The sequence below is a fragment of the Mirounga leonina genome, unplaced genomic scaffold (genome assembly GCF_011800145.1).
Source record: "Mirounga leonina isolate KUSES-001 unplaced genomic scaffold, KU_Mleo_1.0 Mir_151, whole genome shotgun sequence".
In the NCBI taxonomy this organism is placed as follows: Eukaryota; Metazoa; Chordata; class Mammalia; order Carnivora; family Phocidae; genus Mirounga; species Mirounga leonina.
The window spans coordinates 57,982,966-57,999,453 of NW_023270377.1; the positions used below are offsets into that span (position 1 = coordinate 57,982,966).

Consider the following 16,488-nt stretch of genomic DNA (forward strand, 5'->3'; position numbering starts at 1 on the left):
AAGAAAGAGAGAAGCGATTCTGGGTGAGGAGAGGCAAGAAGGCCAAACACTGGCAGTGGTAGGGGGCAGAGGAGGGAAGGGGGGCATGTTTGCCTTACCGGAGCACTGGATGCAGTGTGAGCATGTTTGGAGGATAAAGGGGAAACGCTTAACAGCTTTGCTGAAAATGCTTAAATTCTCGCTGGCAACGGTTAAAATCTCTAGGGAGCCAAGCAGGTTTAAAACAAAACAAAACAAACCTGCAAGTTACAGGATATTTGAATGTGTAGAGTTTGAATATTATGGCTAAGCTGCAAGGGTATAAATCACTGCTCTTCTGTATGTACCCATGTGCCCTAGTTCCCTCAGGATTGCCCCTCTCCTCCTCTGAAATACTTGACATGTGTCAGAATCGTCACATGCACTCACCTGCTTCAATGATGCAGAAAGGAAAATGACTTGAAGAAAATCTAAAACTGAATTTGATCACAGAAGGTACATGACAAGTCTTATGTCTTCACAAGGCAGCTGAATACACGCTGCAGAAATGTGTCATTCCCTTTTCCCATCACAGAAACCAATGTGAAACAAGGAACTTTTTTGAAAAGTTCAAGGAACAATAGACTGAGTTACAGAAATATTTCCCTGCATTAAGGCTAGCCTCTACAGGGAGTGGGGCGATTGTAGTGTTTTGGTTTGTATACAATTCCCAAATGGTGTGCTAAACAAAATAGAGAAATAAGTATTTCTTGAATAAAAGTTGTACACGTGACAACTAATCAAAACCAACATATTTGGTTTTAGGGTCCAAAGGAGAGGGGAAGAGTTCTCGAGCCTTCTGAGGGTGACTCAGCAAGATTTTGATGCCGAGAGAAAGGCACAGATTCAGTTTGCTAATCCCTCCGGCAGGATTCTTGCCCCAGGCTTGCAGAGATCAGTGAGGGGGAGGCGGGAGCCAGGCACTACTTCAAGACGGTTTGAATTTGGCAAGACCGAGGTAAGAGTTAATGATCTCCAGCCACATCGTGGTTTACCATTTCCTTTATGCTTTCTGTACCTTCTTAGCATGTCAGTGTATCTGCTGTAGGGTGAGCTCTAAGCCTTTCGTTCTTTGGGGATTAAAAAAAAAAAATCCACCTTGTGGACTGTCCCATCACTTTGCAAATTCGTTATTTATACCCAACTGATGTCGGGAGAGAAAAGCTCACATTCGTGTGCATGCATGTGACAGTGATTCCTTCCAAGGATGTTGGGAATCCAGTCTAACAAAGATCTAATATACACAGCAACACATTACAAAGGGATTTACTGTCAAAACGTTTATTGCAAAATGGAGTCTTAAAACAAAGAAAAGCAAAGAAAAGTTCACATCAAAATGAAATGTATGACACCAACTTGGATTTCTGAATACATTGTGGACTCTGTGCTGGAATATCAAATTCCAACTACGAAATCGATAATGAGTAGTCTTACCACACACGAGTGAAATGTCATCTTCCATAAAACATTATACAAGATATATGGCATAGGATTTGCTCAGAATAACATTGTAATAGAATAGTTGAGGAAAAGGTTTTGTTAAAAAAATAAAGTGATAATGCCATCCTGTATTCGAAGCGCACACTCCAAGAATATAAATATTTCCTATTATTTAGTACAAAATTTTTTAAAAGAGCGCAAAAGCAGTATGTGCAGTGTATCGTATCTGCCGTTAAAAGATAAGCTATTCTGCACATTATATAAAATAATTAATGTAGCTGCTGAAAACGCTAGTTGTAAAGTCAGTAATCACATGCCCGAAAGCTCCTCCCAGGCCACAGAATGCAACTCAGCTGCAGCCCGAGGGAACGGCGTAGCCCTTCGGGTTCTCTGGTACACACTCCCTTTCCATCACAGAAATGCTACCACTTGCAGGCTGGGCCACAACCCAAACAGAACAGAACAGATTCTTCTCTCTGGCAACGCTTAAAGTCAGAACAGGAAAGCAGTCTGACTCCAAAGCAGCAAAAGGTGCCTGATGATAGAAAAATGATGCTCTACCATAAACGTGGTGTGGTGAGACAATGCCCGGTGTAACAGGCCCGCAGCGAGTCCAGTGTTACCAAAACCCAAAAAGGGTATCAATATTTAACTCAGAGTAGCTTTTAAAATGATCTTTTATGAAATGCTCAGTGAGCACTCTGAAAAATAAAGTTATGTACACATCACAGTGCTATGGGAAGTCCTTCTGGCTCTCTCCCACATCTTACCTCCGACTCCTTGATTTTAATGGGGATCTGTTCTGAACACCTCAGCTGTTGCTGAAGTCTAACAAATGTGCTGCGTGTTAAAAACCACTGGCTGCACGCCGGCCCTCAACATTTCCAGACCATCCAAAACAAGTGTGCTCTGTGCCTTCAACTGCCTCCCCTTGGTTATGAAATGTAGAATATTAAAATGTGATTTTACAACAGAGAGTCCTTTTAAATTAACCTCCCTCGGTGATGGGTTTCTTTTTTATTTTGGAATTAGTCTAATAGGAGAGGGACCCCCTCCCCCAAATACATCATTTTGCTATTTTATAAAGTCTCCACCAGCATTCTTCAGGGGAAAGAACCCATTTTTCTACAGGTGGGGATTTAAGATAAATGTCACCAACCTACAAAATTCATATTGTATAGCAGTTGTCATTTTGAAACTGCATCTTTTGACTTGAGCAAGTTTGTTTAGGTGGGAAATGAGATGTAGAACTCTAAAACTGCCAGCTTTAGCAAGTTTCTCAGTGGGGGGAGGGACAATGCTGTTGGTATTGTGGATGGAGTTCTTCACTGGGTGGGGCTGCCCCTGGCGCTGGGCACTCCACACACGCCCAGTCCCTGTGACAACCCAAAATCTGTCCCAGCACTCGGGAACACCATTAGGGGCCCCAGAGGAAAGTGTATGATCTGTATGATCGACTATATGAATACAGAAAAAAAGATGAAGAAGAGTAGTTATGTTTTCAGTTGTATGGCTCTGACAATTATTACTACAGAGTTTGTTATCATTTTGAATCTTTAAATTTCTTAGTGTTTAATTATTCTCTTTATAAATGTACATTCTTGTAAGTCAAGTAACTGGAAATACATCCAACATCAGTAATTTGCCATTTCAAAAACTGATCTGAAAAGTGAATTAGAAGGTGCACAATTAACATCATCTTTAGAAATTCTATGTAATAAACAGTTCTTTTAAAAAGTAATAAAACTAATAATAGAGTCTAAAAGTCTTCTACATAATCTTCACAGAGTGAGACCCCTTTAAAATTCTGTTTATATGATTCAGATTTTAGGGATGTTCAAAACCGTAGAAAGACACTGATTTGGAACAGAGTAAAATAATGCTGTGTGGCAATTAAAATACGATGCCAAGTGGAGAACAATTTCATGCTTATCACTGAAGCTTTCAATTCTGCTGTATCCTAAATCCCTGAGGTTTCTTCGTGGTAAGAGTATGGAGCTACAACCATCTCTGGAATACTGGTGAGGAAAATGGCAGCACTTGAGAGATTGGGGAAATCTTACCTAATTAATGGTAAACCTTGGTCTGAGTATAGAGTCCTATTACCTTTCACTTTGGGCCCTAACTGGCTCCTTTTATTAATGCACCAAAATTTTATGTGTAATTACAATAGGTTTATTATGTAAATGAAGAAAAATATCAGTTTCATTCTGTTTATATGTTCTAATTTTGTTGATGATTCTTACAGAGGAGAGACAGGGTTTAGATTCTTATGTAAAGGGCACAGATCCCAATATCAGGCCAGAGATTCCTGTCAGTGAGGCCTTCTCTGCCCAGTGTAAACTCCGCAACACTCCCCTGTGTGTGTTATCCTCTTTCCCCTGCTCCCCTTCTCAGCATGCTCTTGTCAAACGTTTACATAACGTAAGGCATTTGTTTTGTTGATTGTCAGGCTCTCTGCTCACTGGCATGGATGCTCCATGAGCGCAAGCATTCCCCTCTAGCTGGTCCCTCGAACAGTACCTGGCACAGAGAGGGGGCTCAATGAATATCTGTGGAACGAATAACTATCTTTACCAGAAAGATGTGCAAGAGGCTTTTAAACTGCTTCCTCTTTGGCTCTCTCCTTCAGGTTGCTAGACCACAGTGACCTGGACATGCTGCAAAGTCGAGAATTGAAAACCATCCCTCTGCTGCACTCCCAGATGTTCTGCTTGAGGGGCTCAGCCTGAGGGAGGGAGCACATCTCTGCTGAGCACAGACAGGATGCCTGGATGTGCTCATGCCTGGGTGCCGCCAGGACTAGCTTGGCGGTGAGCACGTATCTGTGTATGTTTGCATGGACAGAAGGTGTACCACTGGCTACTAGGGAACCCATCCTCTAGGGGAAAGGTCTACCTATTCCTTCTGTTTTTACTTAGTCTGTGGGTGGAGGCAGGGCCTGCAAACGCCTCAGGTACATAGGCTTCAAAGAGCAACAGATTAAATTTGTTTATATAGTTTATATTCTAAGAATGTTCTCTTATATCTTTCTTGAAAGCTATTCACTTTAACTTCCGTCTCCTACTACTCAACAAACATGACTTGAAATTGATAGTTTTGTTTTCCAGGTTACTGTAACTACTTATTTTTTTAGTATCTTTTCACTGGCTAAAATTAACTGACCACTTACCATGGGCCTGGTACTGTGTTAAGTGCTTTACATGTAATATTTCATTTCATCCTTACAACAGTCCTTTCAAGTGGGTCCTGTTATTATTCCCATGTCAAAAATGAGCAGACAGACACACAGAGGTTAAAAAATTTTTAACAGATTACACAGCAGTTCTGAATCCTAATTTGACTCCGGATTCTTCTATCTCACTGTGTATAGTATATAGATTGTTCTACATTTCACACCCAGAACATTTTAATAGTTATTTTTCTCCAAATAAAGCTGGCACAGCGTACTGATCATTTTGTGATATTTTTCAGCTGTTAATAGGGATTAGAAGCATGTCATGTTTCAAATTTCAAGAGGCTTTTTATGATTGAATATAGTTGGAAATAGTATTAGATAATATCTATGATGATATCCTTTCTTAAATTTCCCATAAAAAGAACCACCAGAAGTATTTTAGTTTAATAGTCAAATGAATGGCACTTCTTCCCAATGCAGAGTGAAAAAAAGTTTTTGTGCCTTTGCCTTTCTGTGTGTGTGTGTGCACGCGTGCGTGCGTGTGTGTGTATGCGTACATATATATGACTACAAATGTTTTGTAGTTTTTTTATCAGTGTTTTACAGTTTAAACAAGCTTTGACAAATATGATAACATTCTGAGAATATTTCTCTGGTGAACTAGGTTGTCGGAGCAGCACCTGCATTTACTCCCGTTTAACACTGGCATGGCTGAGTCAGGGTTAAAAGGAAAAAAAAAAAGACAACTCTGGAAGGCTGGATTTGATCTAAAAAGGACCCTTCATCGGGTACTTCTGTCTCAGTAAGTTTAACTTACCTGTGCTATTCCTTTCATAATCTTTTCGTTCCCTCTTTGAAACCTTTATACATGTATCTAGAACCCAGGATGCTCCTGCCCCTCTGGAAAACAAACACATGCACACCGCACGGGGGGTGCACAGCTGGTCTGTGTCAGCACTTGGTATCAGCCTACAAGTAGCCCTTTAAGACCATCTCTTTCTCCTTTTATAAACTAAGCCTTAGATGACTGTGTGTTGTTCAGAAGCTTCCAGGACTAGCACTGGTATGAAAGCCTACAACATCTGCTGTTGGTTTCAAATTAGAGCATTTCTTCTCCCAATGTACTATTGAGAATATCTCTCAGATTTTATTGTGAGTAGTTGTGCCATTAAGGATCGAAAATTCTTGGCATTTCGGTATTTCGGAAGAAGTATTTGTTATAGCCTTCTTTCATCTCAGTTTTTTTATTGTAAGATTTTGTAGTCACTATCAATTATTTCTGACAGTGCAGTGTATTATCATAAGAAAAAAAATGTAGTGTGTTACAGGAAAATCAGTGTCAAAGAAGAATTAGAGGAGGTAAGAGTGCTTTTTCAAAATGTAAGTCTTCTTAAGCAATTAAATAAATGAAATCAAATCAAATACAAACGTTAAAGTATTTGTTTAAAAAAAAAAAGCCAGAATGTAATTAGTTAAAACTACTATATTGTAATAGAATCACAAATTTCTATAATCAGGCACCACATTTGCTGACTCATTAAATATACCTTTCTGGCTTAATCCCCCCCCCCCCCCTTTTTCTGTAAGCAGAAAAAAAAAAGTAAAATCATTCAAGAAATGACTGTCATAGAAATGTGATTGGCCTACAAATTCAGTGCTTAGTTTTCTGCCTCCTTACTGGTTTTTGTACAGACTGAGATAGCAAGTTTCTTTCGTTTTTCCAAACATTTTCAATTTTATTACTTTGCTTTCTGGTTTCATTCACTATTGTTATCCATGTCATTATCCTCCTCCTCACCGTCATCATCATCATCATCGTCACCTTCTGACAAGTCAAAATCACTGAACCCCAGGGCCATGTTGACCTTCTTCCCCCTTCTCTTAGATGTGGTTTTGGAAGAATTCTGCTTGGCTTGCATGTTTATCTGCATCCCAGAATGCAACACAGCTCCTGCTTTGTTCATGGAGAAGACATCCCCAAAGCCCATCAGCATCATGGCCTGCAGACTCTGGTTCATGCCATGGCCCTCCCCGTTACTTGCTGCTGTGATCTGACATGACATCTCTGCACTGTTTGACTCCTCTGTCTTAGATTCAAAGTAAGACTCCTCAGACATTCTTGCAGCAAGAGGCAAGAGAAGCTATCATGAGGAAAGAAAGGACAGAAGTAAAAAGAGAAATTAGGACCAATTTAAATAAAAGAAACAGATACCACAAAATTAGTGGGTGCTGCACCGAAGGTAAATGATTAGTGAAACAAATGAATGTCGGGAATTATGTGAGAATTTATTTAATGGCAGGTTTGGCTCCAGCATATTTGCCGTAATTTATAAATGACAGAGTAAATCACAACCAAAAGTTTGCAAAGCATCATGGCAGGCCAAATCTCAAATGGGAAGGAAGTTGCAAGTTTTAAGCCCTCATATCACTTAAAATAGTTTTGAGGATTGCACTTAATTTTTCCCAATTTCACTTTCACAGAAACATTTAGCTAACTATGAAATTAAAAAAGAAAATAAGTAGAGATTAAATCTCAAGTAAAAAATCAAGAAATGTTGTACCAAAGAATAAAGCTTAGAGGAAGCGTGAGAACAGTTCAGTGGTAAATACCCTTCTACGGAAATCTGGGCCATTAATCTCCTTTTTATCTAGATTACTATTTGACACTAAACTAAAAATGAGTCTAGAATTCACTGGTTTCCATTTATTATTTATTACAGCCAAATATGCTATTCAACTTATGACATAATTCACATGTAAACAAACTCTAGATCTGTCTCTAATAATTTATAAACAAGTACGTAAATACAAATGACAATTGGGAGGAGAGGGAATTAGTATTAATTTAGACTGTTACCTTGTGCTCTATTCTCTAAGTGTCCTTTTAGCAAAATTTGTTTTCTAGGAATTCCCCCTCTCACCGTGGACACTGACATCTATTTTCTACCTTATGTAATTATTTTGAACAGCTAACCTATTCCCATTAAGTATTGATCATATTCATTTCAGAGGTAGAATTGTCAGGATCTAAAAAGTGTTCCTGCTTCTTTTGAGGAATAAGCAAACTGAGGCTTATATTTTTGGTATTGCTTAAATATTGGTAAATTTATGATAAACAATATACAAGTAACATACGGAATGACCTTTACATCCTGGATGTAAAGATACATTTTAAGGTCGATTTCCTAATTTTTAAATTGGAGTTTTGGGGTTTGTTTGTTTTTTTAAGTTTTTTTTGTTTTTTTGTTTTTTTTAAAGTAATCTCTACAACCTATGTGGGGCTTGAACTCATGACGCCAAGAGATCAAGCGTTGCATGTTCCTCCAACTCAGCCAACAAGGCGCCCCCTGGAGTCACAAGTTTTTTTAAAAAATATCTTACTCTATTAGGAAAAGATCTCCAGAGTTGTTAGCTCATTAACAACTTCATAAGCTTCAGCTAAAAAGTACCAGTTATATGGAAGAAAAAAATTGCTTTAGATCCGTTAACACTGGAAACAGATGTTACTTCCCTTGCAGTCAAACTTCCCAGCTTTTCAGATTTGTTTTCAAATGTTAGATTCTCTTAGGGAGTGCTTTGTTGCTGATTTATTTTATTATTTCATGGGTCCTTCCTCACATTATGTTAAGTTCTCAACAGCTGTCTCTCAAGTAAGTTTTTATTTTGAAAAGAAAATTTTTACATCAAGCTACAACAACAATTAAAAAATAAACATTGTCCATATTTATGTATGGAGAATTCATCTTCCCAGATACCTTCAACTAATGTTTTAATTTCAGGAAAGATAATAGTGTCCTTCCTAGAAATCCAATAATTCCATCTTTTATGAAGTTACATAAATGTTAAACTTTTATAATTAAGATGAGGCTACACACATATGGAAAGCCTAAGCCTCCAGCTACTTCCTTTTAAAAAGGTTTGTTTTATCTTTCTCTCAGAAACCTCATTTAAAGTCAACTAGAAACTGATGTAAGGATAAAAGAAAATACCTACTTAGAAAATGCCTGAGCACAAACTTTCTTTCCTTCAGAAATACCAGCTCTAAGCAGAAGAGACATTAAAAGCAAGTACTGTAAGAAAGAAAACTTAGCCCTCATAGGTAAAAAAAAGAAAAAAGAAAAAGAAAAAAAGAAAGAAAAAAAAAATCTGAGACCATGCTTCATACTGTCCATTGTTAGATGGTAGCCTTCAGAGCAGGTCCTTTACAGAAAGTTTTCTGGAGTTAAAACGCAAGCATATAACCTACTGAGCACTCCTACGGTTTCATTATGTTTTACACAACAATGTTACTAATAGCAATAATGTGTGCAAGGCAGCCCATGATTTCTTAGCAAAACTAATGCCAATAAACCAAAGAAAGATTCTAAGGCATACTGTAACAGGTATTTTAAAGTTTTTTTTTTTTTTAACAATGCTACATTTAGAAGGAGTCAAGCCATGCAGTGCTTTATAGCTTAAGATTTCAATGTACTTAAAAACAAAAAACAACACCTCTCAGCCTTCAGAAGACAGCCATATTTCTGCCTCTCCTGAGCTCTGGGAGAAGCAGTGCTCCTTGCAGACCCTTAGGGTAATGCTTTCTGAGTCTGCCGGTTGGTACCAATTCAACCAGAACAGGAGACTTCCCTCGACTTCCTTCTTGGGAGGCAAGTTAAATTCACTGAACTTATAAAATGTGGTACCTTTTAGTACCGGTAGTCTTACGTATAGCAATTCAGTTCTTACTTTGGAAATCCCTGCACAGCCAAAGTCATTTCGGAAAAAGTTAAATCTGATAATAAACATTTAACTTCACTGTATTTCCCTTTTCTGGATATCAGGTTGCTTCTCCACATGAACTGGAAAAGGAGGCAAACTCTTTTATTCTTTAGACACTGGAAAATACTTTGCACCTGGGCACTGGCTGCTTAATGAAGATTAAGGCTTTTAAAAATAGGAAACCTTTTTGAAGATTACAAAGTGAAGGGCATTTAAGTATTTTTTGGATATAACTGCCACAGCAACTACCAAAATTAATTTAAGATACATAACAAGATTACCTCTAATTTTACCATTACTTGTGATTTATTACCCATTAAGAACCCTGGAAAAGCCAATGATAAACAATTCCTGAAATGATAAATCATTCAAAATAGGGAAGAATCCTAAAATTTGATTAGACTTTAATATATCATGGCAAGATATAGGCACAAGCTAAATATGTAACTAGTGAAATCCTTAAAAAGAATTTTTATTTTCCTCTAAATAGAAGACTTGGAAGAAAACCAAGGTATTTCCTAAGTGTAGTAAATACTGGAGGCTTGTCCCAAGGGAAGTCTTTTTCCAATCTCTTGCTGCAATGATTATAACACTAAATCGAGCGAGGAATATTAATGCTTGTCATTTATATGTCACTAAGTTTGCTTTCTTTTAGGAGGAAAACTTGGTTAAGTTCTGCCACATCAAGACTCTTGGACAGCTAGCTGCCGCGGCATTACGCTTATTAATTACTGATGGACTCCATGGAGTTAATCAGCCTTTAGGCACATGTTCTGGGGATCTAACAGATGGTATGAAAATACACTGCATTTTATTTTTGTAATTCTAATATACAAACACACTGATAATAACAGTTCTTAGAGAAAGAGCCAGAAATAGGCTAAGCTTTTCTTTTAAATTTCTGGCATTTTGTTAATTGAAATTAGATCTGCGTGTTACTTGAGTGTCAACGCAGCCCTGTTCCTGTGCAGGCAGAAGGCAGCAAGTGAGGTGGTGGCAGTGGGGGTAATAGTGCCCACTAGTGGCGGGGGGGGGGCTGCCATGCTGCCCCGCTTGGCTACATCTTCTAAGTGGGGGGCTGAGCCACCCTGGTGGGAGCACTCACCGGGGTGTTGGACTGCTCCGTCAGCTTTTGCTCCCACATCCTCAGACGTCTTTCCCTTTCTTTGAGTTCTTGCTCTTTACAGCTGAGGTCCCGTTCGAGTTTCTTCAGCCTCTCGAGAGTTGCCTCGATTTCGCACCTGCACAGGGATGACTGGTTTAAGTCTCAGCTTTGCTCAAGAGTTAGTAAACGCTTAGTGGTTCATCAGAATGCTTAATCACTGTAAAAGGCTAACATTTGCGCTTTTATTTTTCACCAGTTTTATTGAGATCTAATGGACCTACATCACTGTGGAAGTTTAAGGTGTACAGCATACTAACCTGAGGTACACATACTGTGAAATGATGACCACTATAAATTTCGTTAGTATCCATCATCTCATACAGAGAAAGCAAAAAAAAATTTTTTCTTGTGATGAGAATTCTAAGATTGACTCTCTAAACAACTTTCACATATATAATACATTAGACTATAGTCATCGTGCTACACATTACATTCCTTGGACTTACGTATCTTGTAACTAGAAGTTTATGCCTTTTGACCACCTTCCTCCTATATGCCCTCCCCCCCAACCTCTGGTAACCGTCAATCTGATCCTTTTTACCTGTGAGGTTGGGAAAACGTGCTTCTAAACCAAACAGTCAACTATCAAAGAAGAAAATCTGTCATATCCTGCAAAATCAACAGGTAGTTTCTAGTTTGGGAAAAGAAGTTCAAAACACTTCTTTAAAATCACCTCTTTAACGAAGCACTGAAGACCCCCTGGGGTAGAGCCTGAGCTACAGAGCTGCATCCTGGGTTAGCTAGTTAGGGAATGCTGACCTTCAGGTAGCCCTTTACAGTTCAGAAAGCACTATTACACAGTATCTCATCTTATTCCTGTAACAGCCCCCAGAAACAGGTACTAATCCCATACAGATGGGGAAATGATATTCAGGTTAGGTGATCCACACCACATCACCAGTAAACTCACGTTCGCTTATTCCCTAGCTGGGTGCCTCAGTCAACTGATTAACTGACCCAGTTTCCTCAGCTCTAGGGGGTGATGATTATCTTACATCAGGGTTCCCCCCTTGCCTGATCCTAATAACTACCTGGGCAGCTTGTTAACAAATATACAACAAAACACAGATTCCCAGGACCCTTCTTTAGGGCTCATGATTCAGTAGGGCTGGGTGGGGCCTAGGAATTTCCATTATTTAATAAAAGACCCAGGTGACTTTTATAATCAGGCAAGTGTGGGCCAGATGAACTCTACGATTCTTTTCAAAGTCTAATCATTTTTTTGGAAGTTCCCTCCTTAGTCTCAATAGGCCAACCAAGCTCACCCCTTGGAATTTGTCCAGTTCTAGGAACCCGTCCTTTGTAGAAAATGAACTGTTGACATTGCTCAACACAAGCTGTCTTCCTTCAAGGCTGTCACAGTGTGTAAGTCTCAGTTACGCTCTGAGAGCTGGAAGTGCCTTCCCTTGGGTTTCTGAAAGGCCTGGAAGCAGCTGATGGCTGGAGGTTAACTACGTGCTGCTTCCGGGTGCCACTGAGCCACACCTGCTGTACCCATGGCATGAGGCTGGCTGGGACCCTGACTATGGAAGGTACTGCCCCAGACCCATGTAACCCAAATCTGCCTTTTAGCTCCAGGGAAAATTAGAATACACGGCCATCTCATTCCAATGCCCTTGTGGATGAGAACGAAATGAAAACAAAAATGCTGTGGGCATTAACTGGCAACATCCAAGACAGGGAGCAGCTACTGAGGGGGGTCTGGATCTCGGCCCGGCACTTTGCTTCCCTGGCTGTCTGAAAGGTACACCTTGGCGCCAGGGAGGTAGCAAGTGAGTGTAAAAGCATCTGCTGTCAGCGCTCCAGCCCTTTTCCTGGTGCCATTTGAAAATGATAGAACGATAGAGTCATACTACATACCCTAAAGAAAGGCACTAAGTCAGCAATCTTTCAGAATCATGACTGTCCTAAAATCCAGATTGTATATATATACAAGAGTATTATGCCCCTTCAGAGGTGAGTTTGCGTTTATTTTCCAAATGGAGGACTGAGGGGGAAAAACCACTGTGGGAAACCTTAGGTGAAACTTGTGTGACGAAGGAAGGAAGGACGAGCCACCCTGGGAAACGGAGGGGGTGAGCGGGTGATGGGAGAAGGCAGCACGCTCCGTGGCGGACGGCCGGGGCCTGGGGCTGCGGTTGCGGTGTGCTCAGTGCTTCAGCCCCGCCGCCCGCACCCCTGCCAGAGGGACGGAGCGCGCCCAGACCGTTTGGTCGGGGTACACGGCCAGCACATTCGAGTTCCCTCGTAATTTAAGCCACATTTCAGCTCTGGGAGCCGACTGTGATTTTGAGCCCTTCTGGAAAACAGATCAACAGTTAAGTAAGCTGAAAGCTGCGACACAGGGAACCAAACACTGAGTAGAATGTGCTTCCTCAACCCATCTCCTCAGGCTCAGCACTTCCAGCTCTGCTCCCCCAGGCGCCCCGGGTCTGCAGGGAGTGTCGGATGCAACGCAGACCCCAGGGGGGCATCAGGACAGCTGCCCCCCTCGCTGTTCCCTGTGTTGCCCATGCACTGTTTTGCATCAAAGCATCTGTTGATGTGCCTGTATCACCTTCCTGTTCGATAAATAAAAGTGTTTTAAAAAAGTGTTTAGTTGATGAAAATTATGGTTTTTTTCTTAACCCAAATCTAACTAAGGTTGACTTCCCCTAGTATCAATTCTCCATATGCGAAAAACAGAGTGAACTGGAGTTCTCTTTTTAAGGTCAATTTGTAAAAACAGCCATATTATACCTGACGATAAATAGGTAGTATGTATAGTAATGTTATATAGTAAATGATTGGTGCTAATATCCAAATTGCAAAGGTTACATTTTTTTATCTGTTTTTTGTTTTTAACAAGGCATGCCACAGCGAGAGTATTCTGATCACCAAGGAGGACTACAACCAGCAAAGTATTCTGACAAGAGGCCCAACTCCGAACACGCCATCCGAGCACCACAGAGCTTGCTCAGTGCGGATTACCACGGGTCTGGAGACAGTCACATGGGGCAATGAAAATTGCAAACATGACCAAGAGGGTGACACATTTCCTGTTCTTAATACTCACTGCTATTATTGCTAATAAGTCAATAAAAGGAGAGACAAGCTGAAGATATGATGAACAAGGAAATGCCTGACAGATTTCTTTCCTATCATCTAATAGGTCAAAAGAAAAAATATAGTTTATGTGGTTGTTAATAACCTAGTTTTAAAAACAATTTTAAGAACCATCTAATTCTCTAAAACAGGATGTTTCATCGGGTCTATGTGTAAGGAAGCTCTACCAGAAAACAAGCGTTTGCCAGAAACACCAGATTTCCTACACATGCTTTTGGCCCTAGTCACGTGGTTTCAGACACCAGACAAAAGGGAACAGTCTGAATGTGTTGTTCTTAGAAATATCCAGATGATCTGACAAAGCATTTAATTCTTTCTAGTATGTGGCATAGAGTAGGATAGTTGTTTTGTCTTAATCATAACCTAAAGTAATCATGCTCTGTAGTATTTCTCTTTGCGCAAAGGAATCGAGTCAAGTGAACTCCGCGTGCTAGATGAGTGGAAGGCTTGGCACCGGCCATGGGGGTCCAGGAACAGCACCGCATAGACTGTGTGCCCCGGCAGGCCTGTGGGACCAGACCACGTGGGTTCTAGCACTGGCTCTGTCTTACACGGTGTGATCTGGGACAGGTGACCCAACCTGTCCAGGCCTCAGATTTTACATCTGTGAAAGAAGTTAGGATGGCCATGTGGATTAAAACAAGATGATCCAGATAAAGTACAAGCGTCTGGTAAGAATATAATGAATGACAGCTGTGTGTATTGTGACTCTAACATCATTACTACCCCCTATGTTTTTAACCAGTTGCCAAGTTCAGTTAAAACAGCTCTACGACTTCTCAGACTAGTTTAGTGGTTCAGGTAAAGATAGGTATTCTCTCACCAGCCCTCAGGATTAATTAGCTCCTGAAGGACAGCCAAGGAAGAAGCCAGCTAGGCAACTGCTTGCTTTTTACTAAAAATACATTAATGTACTACCAATGTTATTTTCCTCATCTTTTCATTGTGAAGCATTTAAAAAATGTATTATTCAACTATCCAGGTTTGCAGGACATAAAGATCTCCAAAGAGAAACCACTCTCTCATAATTTCATTATCCAATGGTAATACTGGCCTTTTGATACTTTTCTCTATGTGCACACAGCATATACACATAAATATGTCTATTTTACAAAAAACCGGAATCATTCCAGTCATACTGGACCCTAGTGCCTCTATTTTTAAATCATCTGTCAGATCTGTTATATCATGAATGGCTCCATCTATTCTGTATATGGAGATATTATCAGTTTTTAAAACCATAAAAACCACAAAAACCCCAAATCTTTTTATTGTACTTTATGCCATTCTAGTTTGCAATTCTAAACGACGCTGTGCTAATAAGCAGGTGTCCATACATTCTTGTACAACCTTTCCATTTATTTTCTTAGAGATAAAATGGTAGTGGTGGAGGGGTCTGAAAGGTAGTATTTTCACCAGCAACATACTAGAAAGTTTATAATGCTGGATATTTTCATAATGTAAAACTTTGCCAATCTGGTAAATGAATTATGTTCCCTTATAGTTACCTGATTGGTAAGTGAGGTTAACTATTTTTCATATATTTATTGGCCATTTGATTTCCCCTTTTGTGAAATGCCTTTCATGTCCTTTAGAATGGGACTATAATTAAAGTATTATTTTAGACAGTAACTTTGTCTACTACAGCGGTTTTCAAAGTGTGATCTGGGGACCCATGAGAGGTTTTCAAATGATTCAAGAGGTTAAACTGTTTTCAGAATAACATTAAGACATGATTTGCCTTTTCAACTCTCATTCTCTCACGAGCGTACAGACTGTTTCCAGAGGCTTCATGAGAGGTGGCAAAGCCACAGGCTGAATGTAGAGGCAGGATTTATTGTTTCTTAAATGAATCAATAACTACATATTTACATTTTTTTCTCCATTCTCATTTTGAGTGTGGTAAATATTGACAGATGTAACTCACTGAAACAAAATCTCTTTGTAGTCCTCAATAATTTTTTAGAGTATAATGGAGTCCTGAGACCAAAAACTTTGAGATGTGCTGAGCTATTATATGGGGGGAAATGGCTGTCGAGCAGATGGCCTTTGTCTTGGAAGTTCGTGACGGCTATTGCTTTTGGCCATAGGGAGCTTTTACATTTTTATATCGAAAACTTACCAACTCCCTCCCTATATTCTGATATACAGTATCTGAGATACTACATCTCAAGGGTATCAGTAGTAATGTTAAAATCCCACTGATCTTTTGGAGAACAGATCAAACAGCTTCTCCCCAGGAAATCCTCTTATTACCTTGTCAGACTAGATTAGATTTCATGGTTGTATAGTCTCACATGTCCAGTACTTCTCTGTCATCATACTTATCAAGAGTCCTAAAACGTTACTTGTATATTTATATTTAGCAGTCTGACATGAGACACCCCAGTCCATGTGCACTGGGGCCCTTCTGCTCACCGCCACAGCACCGGACAGGAGCACCTTGCCGCGGCAGAGATTCAGGCACTATCTGAATGAACGAATGTCAGAAGCACACTTGTCATAGTCAGCAAAGTAGCTTACATATTTATTTTCCCTTGTGTAATACCGTAATGTCTTTTAATATTACTACCACCGTGGTGTTTCCTTCCTCTAGTATTTATGGAGCCACTGCTGTGTTCAAGGCACATTCTAGATGCTGCAGTTATAGTAATGAACAAAAGAAATTATCTGACCCGTTTACATTTCGGCCAGCGAGACACAGATTAAACAACAGACTACAGAACTAACTTATTCATTCCAACAGCAGTCGTGGCTATGAAGGAGGTGCTCTCAGGGCACATAAAGTGGAACCTCATCTATCTAGGGTCAGAAACATTTCCCT

At 39.9% G+C, this 16,488-nt stretch overlaps 1 protein-coding gene across 7 annotated transcripts in view; it reads right to left on the reverse strand.

Annotated features, from left to right (window-relative positions):
- The window catches only part of MAP3K20 (mitogen-activated protein kinase kinase kinase 20), a 186,570-nt gene that overhangs the window by 41,005 nt on the left and 129,077 nt on the right, over positions 1-16,488 (reverse strand). For 5 of the 7 annotated variants that reach the window (XM_035007745.1, XM_035007744.1, XM_035007746.1 and 2 more), the window contains one exon: positions 10,500-10,635. In XM_035007745.1, coding sequence (XP_034863636.1) covers positions 10,500-10,635 — 136 coding nt within the window. Of the gene's footprint in view, positions 1-1,283; positions 6,778-10,499; positions 10,636-16,488 lie in introns of those variants that run through there. The other 2 variants (XM_035007749.1, XM_035007747.1) reach the window with 1 other exon arrangement.